Source organism: Entelurus aequoreus, linkage group LG07, assembly GCF_033978785.1.
Source record: "Entelurus aequoreus isolate RoL-2023_Sb linkage group LG07, RoL_Eaeq_v1.1, whole genome shotgun sequence".
Classification (NCBI taxonomy): domain Eukaryota; kingdom Metazoa; phylum Chordata; class Actinopteri; order Syngnathiformes; family Syngnathidae; genus Entelurus; species Entelurus aequoreus.
In genome coordinates, this window is record NC_084737.1 from 39,422,827 (window position 1) to 39,446,734 (window position 23,908).

The 23,908-nt window shown below is 41.1% G+C and overlaps 1 protein-coding gene across 1 annotated transcript in view; it reads right to left on the minus strand.

Moving 5' to 3' along the window:
* The window catches only part of plxnd1 (plexin D1), a 160,023-nt gene that overhangs the window by 17,989 nt on the left and 118,126 nt on the right, over positions 1-23,908 (minus strand). Inside the window, exons 20-28 of the mRNA XM_062053578.1 lie at positions 22,420-22,534; positions 19,675-19,782; positions 11,116-11,228; positions 9,363-9,467; positions 8,415-8,545; positions 3,955-4,153; positions 3,729-3,875; positions 3,492-3,648; positions 3,030-3,133 (exon numbers count right to left, since the gene is read on the minus strand). Coding sequence (XP_061909562.1) covers positions 3,030-3,133; positions 3,492-3,648; positions 3,729-3,875; positions 3,955-4,153; positions 8,415-8,545; positions 9,363-9,467; positions 11,116-11,228; positions 19,675-19,782; positions 22,420-22,534 — 1,179 coding nt within the window. The remainder of the gene's footprint in view (positions 1-3,029; positions 3,134-3,491; positions 3,649-3,728; positions 3,876-3,954; positions 4,154-8,414; positions 8,546-9,362; positions 9,468-11,115; positions 11,229-19,674; positions 19,783-22,419; positions 22,535-23,908) is intronic.

A 23,908-nucleotide genomic window follows, 5' to 3' on the forward strand; every position in this document is an offset into this window, starting at 1 on the left:
AATGCATTCAATGCTTCATATTCATGTTGGTATTAGTGAGAAAGTCTAATCATTTATCGAGGTGATGGTTGTGAGAGTTGTAGCTCTCACAATGTGTATCTGCGACTCCAGCACCAAATTGGCCAATTAGGCAGACTGTTGCATGGTCTGGGCGTGCCCAGCCAAGCAAACATCTGCAGTCAATTCCATGTTAATTGGGATGTACAAAAGAAATGTGCTTGGATTTGTGCGTGCAAACACTTTAAAACATCTGAATTATTTTTGTGTACCGGTACTCTGTTTACTGGATTTGAACGTATGCCAATTTTTAGTAGGAAATCCACGCAACTCTTAATACATGAGGCCCTAGGTCTAGAATCATCTATAAAACATCAAACCCCACATGAGCAAGCATTTTGGCAATGGAGGCAAGGAAAAACTCACTCCAAAGAAGAAACCTCAAACAGAACCATCAACTTAATGATGAATGAAAAATTATGATCATTATTATTTGCTTAACTAAAAGTTTGATTTACTTAAGGCAGCTTATGTATTTTAAGTGTGATGTGGATAAATAGCGATTGCATTTTGTTTGAAAATGTGGACATTGAAGATGCACAAATCGAACATTTAAATACATACTGTATAATAATATTGCATTTAGAGCTTAAACTATAAATAACAAATTGAATATTTTTGTTTACTTACATACTAACATGTCTATTAGTCACTTCACTATCTTTATCATTGAGAGCCAGAATGCATGATTAGATCAGACAAACTTTGCTCGTAACCTCTGCAGAGCGACTCTATGCCTACAGACACAACAACACTACACCCTGGCAATGGGCAATATGCACAATAACCCCAACCCCTACCCCACATCTTTACCACCGCTTCACCCCACGTGGTATGACGGCTGGCAACTTCGGGCCGGATGCCTGGCCCCTCCCCTCCTGTTGCAAGTCTTGTGGTTTCTGTGTAAAATGTTTGTGTGCTTATTGGCAATCAAGTTTTTTTCTCGGCTGCAGTCTGAGCCCCCTTGCCCTATTGGAGCCCAGTCACCCTTCCCGAGCATCTACCTTTTCCCCCACCTTTTAAGGGGCGCCGTTAAGTGGCAACCCATCACTGTTCCTGTTCTGTCTTCCTGTACAATGTTTGTTGTCTAATTTTGAAAGGGTTTGTGGTGAAAATGAAATTTATTTCTACTTGTGCAATGACAAAAGAGCATACCATACCATACCATACCATACCAAAAAAGGAGTCTATTACTTATTGCCAGAGCTGCGTAGTAATGCGCTACATTTACTCCATTACATTTACTCAAGTAACTTTTTTGGATAAATTGTACTTGTCAGTGTAGTTTTAATGCAACATACTTTTTACTTTTACTTACTCATATTCATAATCTATTGATTACTGCTTGCAAAGACACATTATTTTGGTTTGTTAGAGAGACTTCTTTCAGTTGGCACTGTCACATGACTCCGTTTGACCAATCCATTTTAAGCACGAGTGACCTTTTACTCCATTTCACCAATCAAACGGAGTCTAGCAGTCACATGACCGCACTGGAACTACTGTAAAAAGGTGACATGACGTCAGACGAGGCAGCACAACTCTTCAAAGTTTACTCACAAACTATGAGAAAAAACTTTTAAATCGTGCTCTGTCATCTGTGTCAGTAAAAATGTTCACATTTTAGCCTACAACAATTCCACGATCAACTAGAGGAAACACGTTGCGGTAAGTTTAGATGTTTTTCAAATGTTTTAGCTGCGCACATGCTAACATTAGCCCAGTTATAACATCTTAAGTAACTGTAAAATGTGCATCTTTTGTAGCACATACTGTAGTAGTGTCTTTCTGTCTCTCACACACACGGGGCAGACGCACACACAAACACAACTACAGTTGTACTATTAGAAATTCCTCCTAAACAAATCAGGAGTTACTCACCAGTTACTCAGTAAGTAGTTTTTTGTGACTGGATACTTACTTACTCGTACTTACTTGAATGACTACTTTTTACTTTTACTTGTCTACAGTATTTATAATTATACTTCCTTGCCTAATTTATAACTACTGTATGTGAAGACTGTTTAATGTATTTTATTGTATAGTCTACCCATTCTATTGTTTTCTTATTATAGTTTATCTCTTTTGTATAGTTGGTATTGTTTATTATCCATCCATCCATTTTCTACCACTTGCCCCTTTTGGGGTTGCAACACAGATAGACAGACAACATTCACACACTTGGGCCAATTTAGTGTTGCCAATCAACCTATCCCCAGGTGCATGTCTTTGGAGGTGGGAGGAAGCCGGAGTACCCGGAGAGAACCCACGCAGTTACGGGGAAAACATGCGAACTCCACAGTCCACACAGAGAGACACCGAGCCTGGCATTCCAACCCAGGACCTTCTTGCTGTGAGGCACGAGCAATAACCACTGCTATATTTTAGTTGATCAATTTTCCTTTTTCCTAGTGCTTTTGAGAGTGTTTTAGTAATATTTTCTTCTCGTAATTGAGCTTCTGCATCAAACAATTTCTCTTGGAGTTCAATAAAGTTTGTCTAAGTCTAAATTACTAAAGTAACGGTACTCTAACTTGAGGTCAATTTTTGGCTAGTCGACCCAACTCTGCTTATATTTTCAGCTGGCAAATTGACTGAGCCTGATTTTCATTCATTAGATAAACATTGTATAATAGCTGTGTACTCTATATGCAGAAACTACATAACAGCTCTGCAATTGCAAACTGATGTGCCAACATTTCCACAAACAAGGCAGCCACACATTTTACACACAGTTCTCACCTTCAACGTGTTGTTACAGTATGAGGTGACACACACACAAACACACACACACACGCACACGCACACTCACACGCACACGCACACGCACGCACACACACACACACACACACACACACACACACACACACACACACACACACACACACACACACACACACACACACACACACACACACACACACACACACACACACACACACACACACACACACACACACACAGGAACATACCTGGTAATGGAATACTGTGTTGAGTTTCTTTCGCCCATCCTCCATCACAGAGGTGTTATCCAGATCCTGCAGAAGTTTGCTGTTGCTTCCAGAGTCAAACCACTCTAAGGGAGAGAAGGTAAAAGTGAGAGAGTGAGAGAGAGTCACAGAGAGAGAGAATGAGAATACAATATGCGAAACAGAGGTCAGCCGTACTGTGACTCTGCATGTCATGGCCCACAGAAATACTTTTGGGCCATTAATCAAATCAGCACTGCAGGCTCTTCAGCCATTTGGAAGCAATAATTCTTGTGATTATTACTGTACAATGTCCTCAATGCATCCTGTCATTTATTTTATTGCAGCCGCAGGTTAGTGGAGCTTCATGAGAGGAATTGACCTTTTGGAAAGGAGGCTGTCAAATCTCTGAGGGCTGGGGATGGGGAAGAATGAAAATAATATTCAGCGGAACGGTGGTCTTACCCAGGTCTACATCTTCTGCTCGGGGCCACTGGGAGAAGGGCAGGTTTTTATAAAAGGCTTCTAGGATTTTCTCCTTCACCTGGCAGACGGTGTCCGTATTCATAACCCTGACGGATAAGGAGTCCATGCCACAACCCTGAAAGGACACGTTGATATTCTGCAAGAACAAACATAACCAGAAGTTATGAAACATACGTAAGAGTAAAAGTGAAAGTGAGTGAATGTGAGGGAATTGACCTGTGGTTTAGCTTCGATGTTCTCGCGCAGCAGCCACTCCTCGTTGAGGGTGTAGCGTGCTTTTCCTGTGATGGCGTCAATGGAGCCCTTGTTGATCTGCTGCTTGATTGCACACAGCAGGAGGAAGAAGGGCTCACCCACTGTTTCCTGAGGAATGAATAAGAACATTAGCAAGATGATGGGAGATATTTTTGTTGGAGGAGCACTCTCAAAATTCTGTCGTCACCTTGAGGTAGCTGTACATGCAGATAGACATCCAGTTGGTCAGCATCTTCTCCACGACGGACTCCGTGCGGCGCAGCATCAACTTGGGGTTCTTGGAGGCTGAAGCGTCAATGAGGTCCACCAGCAGATCTTTCATAATACCGGTGTAGTACTCCAGCTTGCCATGGAGGGCAATGGTGAGAAGGGATGCCAAACTGCATCTATGCGGTGAGAAAACCCAACAAGAGAGGAGAAGCGATGAGTTAAACACGCAGACATGCCAGTGTGAAGTCAGTGGAGATTTGAATACAGCTGCATTAGTGAAACAATAATGTTCGCTTTGGCTGCACCTGTGACTGAAGAAGAGGCGCATTAAGGACTTGCTCTGATGCAGGGAGTGTCCAGATGACTTAATCCACAAGTGCTGGGGATTTCCTCCACAAAAAGACTCTCATATGCAGCAAAATTAAGAAAATGCTGACACTGAGCTGACATGTATGTAGTCTTGCCTCTGAATATGTTTCCTGACGCTGCATAATGCCTGTGTCCTTCAAGGACACACTATATTGATAGAAGGCATCGACTGATGTTATGTTTGTCTGGTGCAACAGCTACAGAAGTCCTGCCTGCTACTGGCACAGCTGCATAATCCAACATGACTCCTTCACTTGTGTTCGATTATTACATAAACATAAGTAAATATTACACTTAGTTTTCAGTATGATGGCGTGCAGTTTTCCACCAGGGCAAACTACTGTATAACCACATTAATAAACATATTGTCTCTAACCGTGCCAATAAAAACTTTAAAAACAACTTTATCATCTTTGTCATGGTAAGTTATTGTATTTTGCAAATGTACCTAAATGTAAGGCCGGTCAGTGTATTGATACATTAAAATCACTTTGAATATCAATCACACTTCTGAAAAATTCTAAACTAAATAAAGAAAGTATCTCAAATTTCAATTCAATTTTATGAATTTGAATTGAGGTTGCAAAGAGGATGTAGAATTGCAAATAAAATTTCAATTAAAGTCAGTCAAATTCTAATAGCTATGTTGGGTGTATTCAACAATCATGCTGTGAGTGATTTACATATTTCATAGAAATATTATTACCATAAACCTCATGTATTATATTTTAATTATAGCAAATATTTCTGATTGAAAATGAAGACTAAAAACATCTTGTATATAAAACCGATTAAATTTGATGTTTTATACCTTTCAAATTATGGGAGAATGCTTAATTTCCCAGAATGTTTTACTTTATCGAAGTCTTGAAAATGGAGGGAATTTGTGTTTAATTCCAGTGTTTGTAAAGTCTATGCGAAAAACTTTGTTAATCATGAAAAATTCTTCTCGTTACCTACATTGAATTCCACTCCCTATAATTCTCATGCAACATCCTGTGGGGCGGTGCCAATTAAATTCAAATTGAAATCTTTCAAAACATTTGGTATCACTGGTATCATTTAAAACTTAATATCCTTAATTTGATTGTTTTAAAGACATAGGGCCTAATGTCCTAAAATCCAAATAAGAAGTGCTAAACAGCATGTGCAAACTATAAAATTATGTGTAGTATTAGTAGCCGTGTGCCGGGTGGTCTATTAAAGGGGCTGTTTGCAACATTTACACAGATGCCTAGAGGGTGCCAATGAATTTTACATAGTATATCCCGCCATCGTACGGCTTCTTTTATGCAATGACGTAAATACGTAAGTACGTAACACATGCACGCACATTAGCTTTAGGTGTTGTTAGCTAATAATAGTAATTTGGATATCTAGCGTTAGCTGTCATTGAATGTATATCATAGACATCTTATAAGTAGATGCAGCATTGGCTGCTGTGACGCGAGAAATTCGGCCGCCATCTTGAAGTGGTGATGAGGAGCCGGCGAGCAGCCTAAACTGACAGTTGACAGGTAGAAAACAAAGATGGTGTTCAGCGTTTTCCTGCTCAAATGAGCGGACTGTTGCAAATAGGAATCGGGGGATTACTTTTCACAAGTAAGATTTAACATTGACGTACTATTGGTTGTATTTTGTGAAAAGAATATTACCACAGAGTTGAGAAGGAGCAAAGATCTTCAGTAGTACTGAAATCGTAGCCGCTAGCAAACAAGAGTATGACCATAATAGAATTGCTTGTCAATGAAATTAATTAAATTTAAAAATTTCATACTTGAATAACATAACGTTGAAATAAATGATTGTGACACCTAAAACAAAATTCACCAGCCGCCACTGATTATGATGCATTCTCATTTTAGGCAAAGCATAAGACATTTGTATGTCTTATTAATTAAGACTTTCTTAAAAGTATAATTGTAACCAGGAATAAGTCTTCAAGTAACAATATTCAAATACTAACATTGTTGGGTAAGACAGAATTTGGTTTTATTCTGAATCCAGTGAAACAGATAGGTGGTTTTAGCAGATATAAAGACTGTCAAGTGTTTATAAATGTTTCTGTTTAAGTATTTGGCAGACGCTTTTATCCAAAGCGACATACATAAAAAATACATATAAAACAATCCCTGTAAACCTTATCATTTAAAGGGAAGAATGTAATACAAAATATCAATACAAAGTGTCAAGACAGAATACATTTTCTGCTGCTGCAGCAACAGAGTTACAGTCTATAGGTCCCTAAGATATATAGATATCTAATGTATTCATACATTTGTTTATGTAGGATATATGGATGTATATATAACCTAATCATATTGTTTCTTGAACTTAAAAATAGCTGACCGTTTTTTTCCACCTTCTCTGGGATTATATTCCCAGTTTTGATCTCGGACGTCTGGTCACTAATAGCATATAAGAATATTCTATTACTGTTAAGCAAACTATGAATAATAAAATACGCCAAAACATGTGTCCTTTATCATAGCTACACGTATGACAAAAAACGTGTGAAAATCAGTGGTATTTCAGTGAGGAAGGATTAATTAAATGCGCTGACAGTTCATTGCTCCTGCCAAATGAATTGCACTGAGTGGAGCGGATCACCACTCCAAGATGGCGGCCCCGCGTCTCGTCAGCGCCAGTAGGCAGTAGCGCTCGATGCTGCGTCTACTTATAAGATGTCTATGATGTATATCCTATGACAACAACATGTCTGCAAATTGTTTGTGGCTTCACTTCGTCTACTTTTGTATGTGTGCACGCCATCCCTGCGAGTATGTGTTGACGAGACTTGATGAGTGACTGTCGTAAACACCAATCATTTTATTCGGGCCGTAACATTTATTTATCCCATAAAATTTGTAATTGTGAAAAATATAGACAATTGTCAATCAAAGATGTTCTGTTAAACCACTAATGGTAACATAAGCTAGTCGGTGGTGGTATTGTTATATTTTTTGCTTTGAAAAATGTAACTGTGAGGAAGTTGCAAACAGCACCTTTAAGACTGCATGTACAATTAATAGGGTCAAAATTGGTGCAAACCGCCCTATTTAAATGAGGATTTTGTGTGTATACAGGCTGTCACCATCGAGACACTCATTTCCCTATACATTTATGGCATCTTATGGTCCAACCGGTGGCGTTTTGACATGCAGAACACAAATATAATATGTACAGCCTTTACTGGGCTACATGGAAGTGTGATCTAGACAACATAACCTACTTTTAGAACACTGAAGGTATGTTCTGGGAGATGCTGTGGCGTTGTGACCGTGCGTCTGGATCATTCCAAAAAGGAAAATAATTGTTTTCATGTTGGAGATAATTTACATTTTATTTATTTATTACCAACATGAAACCCATGAACACCATTAAAAACCGTCAGCAGACACCAAAATGAAGGATTTCATTTCATTTTAAAGCTGCGCCAAATACAATATAATACAACAACAAGAGAAGTGTCCCACACTTCTTTTTTGTAAAGTAAATCTGTACAGCAGATATGAGCATCTACATCAACAATATGATTTGCCGGAGTAGCTGGACAGGACAGATTAAAAAAATAAAATAAAAATTAATTAGCCAATTAAGTCCTAAAATTATATTTCTATTAAGATTGCGATCGTCTACTTTCTCACAAGCATATTTGCAGAACTGTGCCAGTTTGCACAAACATTTCAAAAGTGATGAATATAGATTGAAAACAGCGACTGCAGAACAGTTTTAGTCTTGAAAAATCACGTTGCGAGCACTAAATAATTATATCGGCATCTTCTCCTCCCAGTATTGTGGGCATTCTAATAATTGGCATATATATTCTGCGTGTACATGAGGACAGATACGGTAAATGGATTGCGCTCTCTATTTTGATTATTTAGGAATAATCAAAATATAATTTGTTGCCATTACATTTTTAAGTAAAAATATGGCACAATATTTGCAAAAATTGTTGGAGTTTGGATGACAAAAAGTTGCGAGGACTGCTTAGTTTGATGGCCCAAATAATAATTCCCGCAATAATCATCATTGTTTTTCCGCATTTAGTGAAGAGATGGTTACCTGTCTCGCACAGCAAAATCCTTCTGTTGCTCCAAGGCGTGGACGAAGGTGATCAAGAAGTGCTTGTTATTGAGAAGGGTGGCGAACATTGTGATGCCTTCCTCCACGTTGGGTCTGGTCTGGTTGGTGGCCTGATTGGCAAAGGGCAGAAAATAATTATTTCAGTAAAGGACCTCTGACACACCTGCTGATCTTTCCTCATCTATTTCATCCCTTTCATCCGGTCCCCGGCGAGCACCCAGTTCTCGCTTTCTGCAGCTCCCTAAATGTGCAGAGTCAACTTAATGAGTCTGGTCTATCAATGGGTGCGACTACGCAGCAGTGTGACAAAGTCTTCCCTCTGGACTTCAACATATGGTGCAGTTTGCACGCTGACAGAAGGAGAACAGAGGTGTCCATTAAGATAAATGCTCGCCTGTGAGATTTATTTGCCGCGACCTGGAAACACTTCCTGGGAAGACGACGCGGATCCAGGGCACTTCATCACAGTCAGACAGGCTCTCCCTCTGGCTGCCGACCCCAAAACTAGCTCGGGATTGTTACTTTCTCTGGTAATGTGCACACATGTGCGTGCTCCCACTTTTAGCATGCAGGGAAAGGTGTGAAAGTGCACACTCTCCCACTGTCTTCAAATGGCTGCCTCCTTCCTGTCTCACATGCACTCACAAAACAAGAAGAATTTCCACGAGAGCTGTTCAGCTGTCAGACGTGTACTAAGTTGGTGTGTTTTACAAATCTGGTGCGTAGGAAGAACATGCATTAAGCATTAACTACACACACAAACTGCACAATATGCCTTTTTTACTTCTCATCAACAACCTCGCCGTAGAGCCTTAATAAGCTTCTGTGTGACCCAGTTGAAAAAAGCGAGGAATGAATAAGGACCCAAATCAAGGCACTCTGGCAGAAGCGTGTGCAAGCAAACTTCCTAATGGCTTAACCCCTCACCTGCCAGTCCTGGAGCAGCGGGTGGGTCTCTGGCAGAGCTCGAGGGCCCATTGAATCATACTCATAGGCGGGCTGGACCAGGCGCCTCTCGTAATCAGAGCACATCTGAAAAACACACGCATAGAGAGGAGGTTGGAAAAAAAGCCAGCTGCAATCATAATTACATGACTATGAGACCAAAACCAGCAGAAAAAGAGGCAGCCTTGAACATTTTCGGGTAAATCAAGACCGGAACCAAAGGGCAGACTTATGCAGAGAGGCCCTTCAATGGACTCTGAGTGAGGATTGAAAAGGAAACATGACACCGTGACGCCAAACATCGCCAGACCTAATGGTTTCAGAGACCAACTGACAGAGGGCCAAGTGGCGGCCTTTTAGATCTGTCTGTCAATTTAGGACAGCTACATTTGACTTGTATGTGGTCTGTGTCTCAGATGTAGTCCTGTGAAGAAACAAGAGCGTCACAAGGACCATGTTTGCTTGGGGTGCACAAAATAAATCAATTCACATCCGGATCGCAATTCTTATTCATCCCGATTCTAAATCGATTCAAAATTTAAAACAATTGATTAAAAAAGAAAAAAGATGATAGGACATACAAATAATTTAGTATTTGGAAGTCGTAAAAACAATTTGGAATATTTTTTTTCCCCTTTTTGCTCAAATTTCTCAAACTTCTACTTATTTTTGTTTGTTTTTGACAGATAAAGTCACAGGTCAAATAACCCATGCTATGCAAATTTTTACTAATTGAAAATTAATTTGATCAAAAAACCTTCAAAGTGTTAAAATGAAAAAAAAAAAAAAAAATTCTCGTTTGGTATTTTTGTTTCGAGATTTGAGCAAAAAAAAAGAAATGCTTTTAATGCCGTCTGAAAAATTAAGGACTTTTATGTAGGGGTGCATATAAAAATCGAATCTCACCCGAATCCCGATTTTACTTAATCTCGATTCTAAATTGACTCATAATTTTCAAAAATCGTTGAAAAAAAACAAAAAACACTTTCAAATCCTAAATTTATCATAATACTACATTTTAAAAAGACGGTTTTAGGCCATCTCTATGCAACCAGAAGGAGCTACTTTAACCAGTAACCTTTTTTGAAGAAGTTTCATTCTGCCATCATTATGCCAAATAACACATTGCGAGAATCTAAAATAGATTCGGAAGGTATCGTCACTCCAGGAATCGAAATTGGATCGAATAGTTAGGTGCTCAAAGATTCACAACCCTAATGTTTGTTGTCTGGGTGGAAAATACCAGAGGATAAATCTGATCTGTGTGTCCGGTGTAGTAAATCAACACTGGGAGCGTAATGTGGGCATGTGAGTTGAGAGTGATTTGCAAAAATCAGAAGGAAAAGTTCTCCTGTCTCAGTGCCCGCCATTGTTCTGTCTCCTTGAAAGTCAAAGCCTGTGCTTGCAAGATAAAGCCTGCTGAGTTGTGCGCCTGTGTATTTGTGGAAAAATACCCACGCACTGATGGACCCCTTTAGGGTGGATCACACGTCAAAAAAATGCTTACCTATAGAGAACACATTAACTCTCCACCAGGGTGCCAATTTATGCGACATTTTGCTACACCTACTGTGCATTCAAAGCCCCAAGGTGAATATTCCTGCATATTCCAAGAGGCAGGGAGTATGAAATAGGACATGTAGGGAGAAGAGATTAGCTCAGCAGCAGCAGCAGCAGAAAGAAAAATGATGGTGCCTCTAGAAATCAGATCGAGGAGATAAACTAAGATTCTCACCTTTGGGAAGAACGTGCGCGTGACAAACTGTTTATACTCCAGGAATGGGATGCCCTGGCTGCGATTGAGTTCCTTGGTCAAGTCGGTCATGTCTGTCTGCAATTCTGCAAAGCCTAGAAGGACAAATACAAATGCTTTCCAAGGTGAAAACACTAAAAGGACACCGGGGGTTAAAGGCTTTCTAAATCTATGTAAGTGTTTGTTATGGCTATTTTAAGGGGAGTTTTTTTCTTTTGGCTCGGCTCCCAAAAAAGAGCCCCAAAATGGATCCTTTGTTTTTTTTGTTGCCTAAATTGGTCATTAAAATAAGTGTACAATTAATTTCTATTGTAAAAATATAATTATATCAAATGTTAATTATTCATTTGGCTTTTTTATGTTCTCAACGTGTAACAGATTGCTACAAAAACACATTTTAAAGACCATGTCATTTAGACCAAATGGTCCAAAGCAATTTTTAGAAGTTAGGCAAACACAAGTAATCATCTGTAAATGTATCTTATGATGTACCCCAGGGGGACCAACATTGTTCAATCTCTATACAATTAAAGTTAGTATTATTTACAGACGATACAACCACATTTTGTTCAGGAGAGAACACAAAAGGAGCTTATACGAATAATATCAGACATGTCCCACCAGGAAGCAACGCCAGCTACAACAAAGGCTGAAGTGACAGCTGAAACAATCAGCAAGCAAGAGTCATCTCTTACTCCAAAAACTGTATTTGTCTGCACACTAGAATCTTTTACCTCGAAAAAATTAATTACTTAAAAAAGAGAGTTTGATAAAAACAGACTATTATTGAATCTCAGTAGAAATAAAATAATGCTATTCCGTAACAGTAAGAAAGAAAGTCAAAGACAAATACAGAGTGAATACATTGATAAGGCAAATAAAAATATGATGTTAGGGTAAACGAAATATGTTAATATAATATAATATTATTTATATTAATATGTTCTGGACCAAAATCATTCCATATTCTCTACTGCTCTCAAATGTTACCATATTTGAGTAATTAAGTAGAAATATGGGGAAATAATTACATGAGTATTCCTTTATTCCCTAACAATAACCTGCTACCCAAGAATGTACAACGATTCTTCTCAACAAAAGAGTAGAAATATAACCTGGGAAAATTTAACTTAACACTTAAACCTTTTTTGGGAATTTTGCCTATCGTTCACAATCATAATGAAAGACATGACGACAGATGGATTTTTAAAAAATAAACGTAAATAAAAGTATGCCTACAGCAAAGCCAATGGGAGCTCCATTATTCCGCCAATAAATAACCATTCAAAAAGTGGCAACAATACTCAATTTACATTTCGTGACTTGAATATTAACCAAGTATTAGTAATATTGTTATTATAAGCGATAATGCAGACAAACTATTTATCACTAAGAAGATACACAACGCAGAACGCTGACTGTTACACATCCATTGTTTCAAGCAAAAAAAAAAAAACACTTATAGTTGAGTGCCTTTAAAGTGACAATGTAAACCTCCCGTGTAACAACAATAATGTTTGGTTTAGTTTCAACTTTTACTTTCTGAGAAGCAGTGTCCTCCACAGCGGACATTTTTTGTATCAGTTTGGAGACTGCAGTTTCTCAGAAAAGACAATTTAACTTTTGATCATGTAAATACATTACAGATTGATGTTTAGCCTCACTGGCTTTAAATATCTTTTCCAGGTGATGGTTTATCCCAGCTACAACTGGGTTCTATTAACACAGATACGAATGTATATACGACGGTATATAGTCTCTCTCTTTTTGATGCAATAACATTAGAGGAATTGTTAAGGCGTGTAAATGGGATAAAACAAACATGTTTACTTGACCCACTTCCTGGGAAAATTATCAAGGAGCTTTTTGTATTATTAGGTCCATCAGTGCTAAATATTATAAACTTATCACTTTCCTCTGGCACTGTTCCCTAGCCTTCAAAAAAGCGGTTATTCATCCTCTGCTCAAAGGACCTAACCTCGATCCTGACCTCATGGTAAACTACCGGCCGGTGTCCCACCTTCCGTTTATTTCGAAAAGATTGTTGCACAGCAGCTAAATGAACACTTAGTGTCTAACAATCCCTGTGAACCCTTTCAATCCGGTTTCAGGGCAAATCACTCTACGGAGACAGCCCTCGCAAAAATGACTAATGATCTATTGCTAACGATGGATTCTGATGTGTCATCTATGTTGCTGCTTCTTGATCTTAGCGCTGCTTTCGATACCGTCAATCATAATATTTTATTAGAGCGTATCAAAACATGTATTGGTATGTCAGCCTTAGCCTTGTCTTTCTTTAACTCTTTACTTCACTGACAGGATGCCGTGCGTCTCACATAACAATGTGACCTCGAACTATGTTAAGGTAACGTGTGGAGTTCCCCAGGGTTCGGTTCTTGGCCCTGCACTCTTCAGCAAGTGCTGCCGCTAGGCGACATCATACGCAAATACGGTGTTAGCTTTCACTGTTATGCTGATGACACCCAACTCTACATACCCCTAAAGCTGACCAACACGTCGGATTGTAGTCAGCTGGAGACGGGGCTTAATGAAATTAAACAAGGTTCAGGTTCAAGGTTTTATTCGTCACATGCAGTACACAGTCAAATGCTTTTTTCCATGCTCTTCAGATATTGCGTACAGTGGGATCCAAACACTAGTTGCTGAATCTAATACACAATACAAAAAATACAAAAATTTGAATAGCTCTGATGTACATTAATTACAAGACAATAAGTTGCACAATAAGTCCCAGTAGTTATGGTAGAAGTATCAGTATAAGTAAAAGTACAGTAATCACATACAGTACCAGTGCAATGTCAAATAGTATAACAGTATATACAGTATACACAGTAAATACATTATAGGAAGTAATAAATATTAAAGTGTCTACAGTTCTTTTGGCAGTTGAGTAGTGACAGTAGTATGAACAAAGGTAACGGAACAGTATGACTTCTTTATACTCTTGTTTTTACATTATTTACAGTCATTGAATGAAGAGTATTGTAGTCCGGTAATTACAGTGGTAAGTAAAGTGATTCTTGTGCGTGCGGTTTTGTGCAATTGTGATAAGTGTTAATCAGCGGTGCAGTTGAGCAGTCTGATGGCTTGGGGATAGAAGCCCCTCCTGAGTCTCTCCGTGTTGGCCATGAGACTCTGGTAGCGCTTGCCTGACTGCAGCAGTGAGAAGAGGCAATTGCTTGGGTGGCTAGAGTCCCTCACTATCCTCTTGGCCTTGGATCTACACCGCCTGGTGTAGATGTTGCAGATGGTTGGGAGCACACCTCCGATGGTGCGCTCGGCTGATCTGGCCACTCTCTGCAGTCGGTTGCGGTCGTGTGCGGTGCTATTCCCAAACCAGGAGGTAATGTTTCCAGTCATGACACTATGTTGTGCATGAGTAGAAGTTTCTGAGGATCTTGTGGTTTAGCTTGAACTTCCTGAGTCTCCTGAGGAAGTAGAGACGCTGTCGTGCCTTTTTTCATGTGTGTGGTCCAGTGCCAGGTTCTTCACTTCACTCAGGTAGGCTGTCTCATCGTTACCGGAGATCAGGCCCACCACAGCTGTGTCATCAGCAAATTTCACTATGGAGTTGGTGGTGTTTTTAGCCACACAGTCATGTGTGTAGAGTGAATAGAGGAGGGAACACAGCCCTGGGGGGGCACCGGTGTTGAGGATGATGGGTGATGTGGTGCAGTTCCCTGCTCTCACCACTTGTGGTCTGCCTTTCAGGAAATTCAGGACCCACTGACAGAGGGTTGAGTTCAAGCCCAGGTCCTTGAGCTTGATGACGAGTTTGGATGGGACTATGGTGTTGAATGCTGAACTGTAGTCTATGAACAGCATTCTCACATAGTTCCCCTGCCTTTTGTCCAGGTGTGTCGTGGCGGTATGCAATACGTGTGCGATTGCATCATCGGTTCACCTGTTTGGGCGGTATGCAAATTGCAGGGGGTCTATAGTGGGGGGGAGGGAGGAGCATATGTGGTCTTTGATTAGCTTCTCAAAGCACTTCATGGCTATGGGGGTAAGGGCTATGGGGCGGTAGTCGTTGAGGCAGGCAGGGGAAGATTTCTTTGGAACAGGGACAATGGTGGATGTTTTCAGACAGGTGGGGACGATGGACTGTTCAAGGGACAGATTGAATATGTCTGTGAATACCGGTGCCAGTTGGTCAACACAGACTTTTAGGACGCAACCGGGGATGCTGTCTGGCCCTGTGGCTTTCCTGGTATTCACCCTCTTAAAGGTTCTCCTCACGTCATGTTCTGTTATTCTGAATGCTGAGTCTCCATTGCCAGTGGCCATACCCTCTTTTGCGGCGCCATGAAGGCTGCTGTTTGAATTTGCAGCCTCAAACCGTGCATAAAAGGTATTTAGCTCATTTGCCAGGGAGACATCAGCATTCACCATGGGGGGCTGCCTTTGTAGTCTGTCATGGTTCTGAGTCCTTGCCATACAGCTCTGGAGTCAGCCTGCTGAAATTGAAACTCCATTTTGTCCTTGTATCTTCCCTTTGCCTGCTTCACTACACGCCTGACGTCATAGCACGCTGCCTTGTATGCGTGCATGTCGCCGGTCGCGCGCCCTCTGCTGTAGGCTGAGGTGCACGCTTTCAAAGCCTCTCGGACCGATCTATCAACCCAGGGCTTCTAATTTGGAAAAACCCTTACTGTGTATGTGGGGACTATTTCCTCGACCAGTTTACCAACAAAGTCCAGCACAGTGTCTGTATATCCGTCAATGTTTTCTGTGCCCTCGCGGAACACGCTCCAGTCTGTACAATCTAGCGCGTCCTGGAGCGCGCTCTCTGAGTTCACAGACCAACGCTTGACTTCTCGCGTCACCACGGGGGCGCACTTTAAACTTTGTTTATACACGGGTACAAGCCAGATGGCGGAGTGATCTGATTTACCGAAGGCTGATAAAGACTGTGACTTAAAGCCGCATTTGAACTGCGAGTAGCAGTGGTCTAGTATATTATCGCCTCGGGTAGGACAGGTCACGTGTTGGTAAAACGTTGGTAATATTGTTTTAAGTTTCGCCTTATTAAAGTCCCCAGCAACCACAATAGCAGCATCAACATGAGCTGGTCGTAGAGCTCCGAAAGTGCGGTCTCAACGTTGGCCTGGGGTGGTATGTATACTCCGATGAGTATGACTGATGTTAGCTCCCTTGGTAGGTAGAACGGGCGGCATTTGATAATGAGAAACTCCAGGTCCGGTGAGCAGTGTTCCCCTATCTTCTCCACACTGCTCGGTCCACACCAGTGTTTATTCACCATAAAACACACGCCTCCGCCTATTGATTTCCCCAACGACTCGTTCCTGTCGCTCCGGTACACGGAGAAGGGCTCCAGGCTGATGGCGTGGTCTGGAACCTCCGGTGTGAGTCAGGTCTCAGTGAAACACAGGACGTTACAGTCTCTGATGTCCCGCTGGAACTTAATCCTCGCCCTGATGTCGTCCAGCTTTTTCTCAATTGACTGGACGTTGGAGAGCAAGATAGAAGGGAGAGGCGTCCGGCTTGCACGTCTTCTCACGCGGTTCCTTATTCCCCCTCGGCTGCCACGGTATCGATGGTGTGTCCGCCATTCTCCTTTGTTGTTGTTACCGGCATTAGGAAGGACTCTCAATTCTGCCGGCAGTTCCTTCAAGAGGTCCGAGCTTCGTTGAAGTTGTTGAGTTGTTTTTGAATTTATGTCCAAAAGAGTCTGCCGGTCGTAAACAATTGTTGTGCCGTTGGTCGAAGTAAAACAAACAAAAAAAACTACACAAATTAACCAAAATACGCAAATCTTGTGACGAGAGCGTGGAGAGGCAGCCGAACGGAGCAGAGCCATCTTGATCCGTGAATGGATGTCCGCTAACTTTTTGCAACTCAACGCCAAGAAAACGGAAATGCTGATTATCGGTCCTGCTAGACACCGACATCTATTTAATAATACTACCTTAACTTTTGACAACCAAACAATTACACAAGGCGACACGGTAAAGAATCTGGGTATTATCTTCGACCCAACTCTCTCGTTTGAGTCACAAATTAAGAGTGTTACTAAAACGGCCTTCTTTCATCTCTGTAATATCGCTAAAATGTGTTCCATTCTGTCCACTAGCGACGCTGAGATCATTATTCATGCGTTCTTTACGTCTCGTCTCGATTACTGTAACATATTATTTTCGGGTCTCCCTATGTCTAGCATTAAAAGATTACAGTTGGTACAAAACTTTTGGCAAGAACAAGAAAGTTTGATCATATTATGCCTATAGTGGCTCACCTGCACTGGCTTCCTGTGCACTTAAGATGTGACTTTAAGGTTTTACTACTTACGTATAAAATACTACACGGTCTAGCTCCAGCCTATCTTGCCGATTGTATTGTACAATATGTCCCGGCAAGAAATCTGCGTTAAAAGAACTCCGGCTTATTAGTGATTCCCAGAGCCCCAAAAAAGTCTGCGGGCTATAGAGCGTTTTCTATTCGAGCTCCAGTACTAAGGAATGCCCTCCCGGTAACAGTTAGAGATGCTACCTCAGAAGAAGCATTTAAGTCCCATCTTAAAACTAATTTGTATACTCTAGCCTTTAAATAGACCCCCTTTTTAGACCAGTTGATCTGCCGTTTCTTTTCCTTTTTCCTCAGGCCCCCTCTCCCTTGTGGAGGGGGGGGGGGGGGGGGGGTAGGACACACAGGTCCGGTGGCCATGAATGAAGTGCTGGCTGTCCAGAGTCGGGACCCGGGGTGGACCGCTCGCCTGTGCATCGGTTGGGGACATCTCTGCGCTGCTGACCCGTCTCCGCTCGGGATGGTTTCCTGCTGGCCCCACTATGGACTGGAATCTCACTATTATGTTAGATCTACTATGGACTGGACTTTCACAATATTATGTCAGACCCACTCGACGTCCATTGCATCCGGTGTCTCCAAGGTTTCTCATAGTCATTCACATCGACGTCCCATTGGGGTTGTGGGTTTTTCCTTGCCCTTAGGTGGGCTCTGTACTGCAGATGTTGTTTTGGCTTGTGCAGCCCTTTGAGACACTTGTGATTTAGGGCTATATAAATAAACATTGATTGATTGAATGTGAAAACTGTCCATCAGGTGTTATGAAGTTCACCTTCTGGACTGGAACCAACACTTCCAGTAATTACAACAAAGGCGTCAATGTACACACAGGCTGTTATTATGTAGTTGTATTTTTCTTGTTGAGACTCCCTTTTCTCTTGTGCACAATATTACACACTTTCACAAAACAAACATGCAGAGGTTTCAAGACCAGTAATCCGCCATTACCTGACACTCTTGTTGGACCTAAGAAGAGGATTGCACTTCATATTTTTTTCTCAGTAAATATGAGCTCAAATGAGTCTAAACAAGCCAGGCTCATTTAAAAAAAAGATATTTTAACCCAGGATTGGCAAATAGAAACCGGAGCACTCAATGACTCTCTCAGAAGTGTGTTCAGGCTGATGTTTACATGCTGTGTTCTAGCATGCTGCAATGGTGGCGTGTTATAAGAGAAGATAATGTCCTGCTCTAATCAGAGCTGCTGATCTCTACAACAGAGCCCTTCCTGCCGCACCATGTGAGACATATTTAGGTTACAATGCTGTTTTCTTCAGACTGTGTTTGCCTGGAAAGACAGGAAAACAAGACCTGGGGGATGTAGGGAAAACTCTCTCTGGAGTTATCTATGCTGCCGCTCACTAATGTGCTCTAAAGCAGGAGTCAGTTCACACTCTCAACTCCTGATTGGCCCCAGAAGGCCCAAACACCAGACCTCCCCTTCCTGTAAGCTGGAACATGTTAATTTCCCATCTTGCTTTCCTCCCTAGTCTTCTGTTGTATCTTTTGTCTCAGCAGACATGTGTCTTGTTGTGGACACTCACCCTCAAATAGGTCACAAATCTTTCCTTGTCCACTGACTAACCTCTCCTCCTCCTCCTCCATTACACTTCTGCTTTTCCTCGCATTTCCCGCCTTGTCTCCTACACCTATTGCTTCCTCCCTCTATCACCCCCCATCTCTAAGCCATAAATCTGGCGGCTCATACATGGAGTGGCCTTCACAAAGCTTTACTCGCATTCCCTAGAAACACACACAGGCACACAAACGCACACACACGCACACACACACACGCAAACGGGCGCATGTACATGCATGTCAAGGCCTCGCTATACCGAAGAGGCGATGTGGCGAAATCACTGTGACTGCATGTGACTGATCACTTGTCAGGCGCTGCGTTTTATGAGTCATGCTTACTAGGCACAAATCTGTCAACAGATGCATCACCGGCGCATTTTGAACGGGAAAGCATCCTCCAACAAACACTGGAAGAAGTGCACAAAACAACACAAGCAAAGGTGGTCGATATTTCTGTCTCCCCTCAATGCTCTTTTTTTTGTAAACTGACACAAAATGTCATTTGAGGTCTGAAGACTTATGAAATAGCACTGTGGAACTGTGTGTGTGTGTGTGTGTGTGTGTGTGTGTGTGTGTGTGTGTGTGTGTGTGCGTGCCTGTGTGTGTTAAACGCACCTTTGCGGATCTCTTCTCTGATCTGGGACTCCATCTCTTCCATTTGGAGTAAAGTTTTCTGCCAGTAGCGTTCTGCCCTTCGGCTCTTTGTGCAGTAAACGACAAGGGCTGAGACAGACATGAGAAAAAAAAAGTTTTGATACGTTTCAATCTGCAGACTGTCAGCTGTACAACAAGTAGCACGGTGGTACCTCGGTTTATATATGCCCGTGTTTTGGTATGATTTGGTTTTAGGCGGAAATTTTCTGCAAACATTTGTCTCAGTTTTCGTACCTTGTCTCGGGTTTTAGTAAAATTACTGTCATTTGCTGACTATAGAGAACATCTAAATATAAGATACACACACTTCATTTAATTTTGTACATAAATGCTGCACATGTCTGTAAGCTTCGGGTGTACACATTGAAACATGAAATATTAACACAAGCGCTCGTGTTCATTCACAAATTTAACAAAAGACACTCCCTGTAACACGCATACAGTAGCCTACTGGAGAGGTCATTGAACGCTGTCTTAGTCCTTTTCTTTCCCCTGCTGAAGTTGTCCTGTTGGATGCGCTGCGTTCTGCTCTTTCGGCCTGTTAGTGGTGGTAGATTTCCGTTCTGTGCAGTGGCTGTTTTCTTTTTCGATGGCCGGCTCGTTTGTCTTCGGCTTTGGGGCTGATTCTTGTGTATTCCGTCGTGTCTTCTGCATGATGAGGGTGAGTCCATAACGCGCTAAATGACTGAAGATTGTTTGAGTGTTTTTGATTTAATGTGAACAATTTCATTGGTGCACCGTGACCCGTTCAGCAAATTCACTGGTCAGATGTGACAAGGCTAAATTGAGGCTACAATCTATAAATTAGCATTATTTTATTTTTATTTATTAGGATTCAAAGCGTGGTAAAAAAAAAGAAGTAGAATTCCTGTGGTCAGAAGGTCTCCGTGCTTTACAGTACAGCTGCAAACAACTCACGATAGAGCCAAATAAAGTTGTAGCATACCAATAATAGTAGTATCAAAGTCAACAAGAACCCTGGAGTCCGTGATTTTAGATTGTCACTGAACGCACCACACCCAACGATCACAAACAATCAAAGATAATATGGCGCTGACTGGCTGTTTTGCATGTAATTGCATTAGTTGATTTAAACAAAGTAGTCTTAGCACACAGCCGTTGTCTGTGTGTTCTTTGTACCATAAGTTCCGGACTATAAGCCCCTACTTTTTTTCTTCACTTTGAATCCTGCGGCTTAAGAAACGGTGAAGCTGATTTATGGATTTTTCTTTGCTGACGGCCATAATGCAAATAGTTTAAAAAAAAAACAACAAGCAAGGACACTGACAAGGTGTGTTATTGTGTGTGCTATGGCGACATCTTTTAGAAGAGTTCGCTCACTGGAGGTGCCTGTAGTGCCTCAGTGCCCTTCTGTTTAGAGCGTTCAACGGGACGTAGCACTGCCATTCCGTCTTCTAGCCTTCCGTAGCTTTCTACTCATATGGATTCTTCATTCAACACTTCAAGCAACGATTGTGAGTTTTACAGTATAACTAAAATGGTTTATGCTTACTAAACCGTCCGATGTGTGATTTGTACGTGCTATCGTAATGTAATCAAACGATTGTCGTTAGCATTAGCTAATATGTGACACATTTACGAGTGTCTTTGTTAGTATTATTAACTTACAATGGCATTCCTTTTGTATGGTTTCGGTTTAAATTTAAATTTACCAAGACTTCACCGTGGAGTTATTGAGTCTGTTTAGCTGATTGAAAAGCAAGCTTCCGCAGTTAGTGGGTCCATGACGATGACTTTCTGTTTTGTTTATTTAGCCAAACTACTGATAGGCTACAGGCAATTTTTAGAAACAATTAAGGTGTGTAAATAAACATTTACAAAATCTTTCTGTTCAAAAACCTAATTTCACAACGTACTTTTAGTCCGGTGTGGCTAATAAAAGCAACATGCTTTCTAAACTTTAGTGGGTGCGGCTTATTTACTGGTGCGCTCTATAGTCTGAAAAATACGGTATACAACAACAGTGCCAGCACTTTGATAAAGAAGGTGAGAAAACTACTCAACTCACGAAAGAAGTTGTAGCAAAGTACAAAGGTGGTATTTGTATTGTTGCTCATCCCTGTCAAGGGTCTTCAATAAAGATAAAGGTGATGTTAAATGTTATTTTATCAATTTCTTTTGTCATTCATATGCATTCTTCATGGTTTTCTGCTTGTAAAACTATAATTGTTCTCTATTAAAAGTTTTGTGTTACCATTTTTGGGTGTCTGGAGGTACCACTGTATAAGAAATAATGGTGAAATGTTGTTTGACAATTGTTCACTGCTTTTTATTTCGATACAAACAAGTGTGTTGGGAGTTGTTACTGTGTTGTTATTTCATGTTGATTCTGCTACAGTGTATACTGCTGGGAACCATGCAACGTCTTCTGCAGTGGACATTTGTTGTGGGTCTATTTCTTTTTAATAAAAATGGCCCAGTTATGCAAACACACATGGCCACTGCAGAGGACAGTGACTCTTTGGTTTAGTTGTATGTACACTAATGTCACTTACGATATCTAAATCAATGTGATATTGCCACAGATAGTGTAAAGAATGTGACCTTCTAAAGCCGTGTGGTAACAAACAATGATGTCTTTGTGCTGTGGGCCCTGAAGACAAGCAAGCCCAGGAAACTAAAATCCATGAAGTGTGTTTGTGTGCTCCACATCTGGATTATCTATTGCTGCTGCTGGCGACTTACCCACAGTGCAGAGCAGCAGTAGGACGCAGCACACCACAATGGAGACCACGATGGCCAACTCGCTGCCGCCAAGCTGAACTTTGGCGATGGTGTGCCTGTAGTTGCCCACTTGTACCTGCGGAGAAAGAAGGAGTACAAACACATGGAGATGAGTGCTTGTTTGTAGGATTACACCAAAAGCCAACTGGCTGCACATCAAAGCCAGTGGAGGAAAATAATTTAGCACAGGCAACTGCAGAAACCATTTCATGCAGAGGTAAATCAGTCAAATTGTTGATGTGATGGAAATTGATTTGAACTGGAGGCTCAACTTTCTTCCAAGCTACCAAACAGTTAGATATTCAGTCAACCACAGACGCTATTCAGGCTTTTAAAAAACACAACATACCAATCAAATGCTTTCATAATACAGTATATACTTTACCTGAATTTCCCCGATGGGAATATTAAAGTATCTGTCTGTCTGGCTGTCTATTTTGAAGGTTAAATAATTAGTTTAAAAAACCAAAATCATAGGTCGTGAGCCTGCCATGTGACCAGTAGAAGTGCAAACAGCGACAAAAATAATCCTAATGACTGTCAGGCCCACAGATTCATGTCAAAAAGAAACATAAAAGCCTTTCAAAGTGTCCACAAGCCTTGTCCCTCTTTCAATGATACGCCCAACATATTTTGGATCTTACACTTGATGTTTAAACCCATGAGGGGGTTTGATCAGAGCTCGGTGAAAAGTCTCATTGTGGCTTACAGCGCAACATTTTTTTTTTAATATGACAAAGTGTCACATTCAATTAAGGGGCGAATCTAACATGTTTTCCTGCTCGCCTTTTCTAATGACTTGTTTGACGGTATTACAACACAATAGCAGATTATGACACAGATTTTCTTGTATGCTAAATTTAGTGTCGCTGTGGGGAAACATTTATTGTTAAGAGGAAAAAAATCACCACTAAAAAAACAGCTGACATCGTCAAAAAAGACAACATGTTTGTTTTAAGAACAAGCATTCAGAAGCACAACAGGCTTGATACCAAAAAATCGCCAACAAAAAACAGTTTTTTATGTAGAATGTTTCAAGTCTTGCCAACAAATTTAATGAAGAAAGCTTTTAATGACAATGTTACAATTTGTTCAAAAGCCGGACTCAGGTTTTCTATGTCAAACTGGTTATAATTGTTACTTAAGCAATGATAAAATGGGGACACAAATATGTGATATTTGCACTAATGCAAAGCCGCACCCACAAATCAGTTGTTACGACACAGGTGCAAGGAGGAATGTGAAAAATAGCCCGACTGCATGGAGCAGCAGGAGTCTCATGGCTCTGCCTAACCAAGCTGTGACAAGAAAAGGACTTTCACTTCTGCCTTCTGAGGACTCAGCAGGATCTCTGTTGCCCCTCCTTACATCCTTCCCTCTCCCCATCCAATCCCGACATTCATAAAACGAGATAAAAAGCCTCCAATCCTCACACCAAATCCCTTTTACA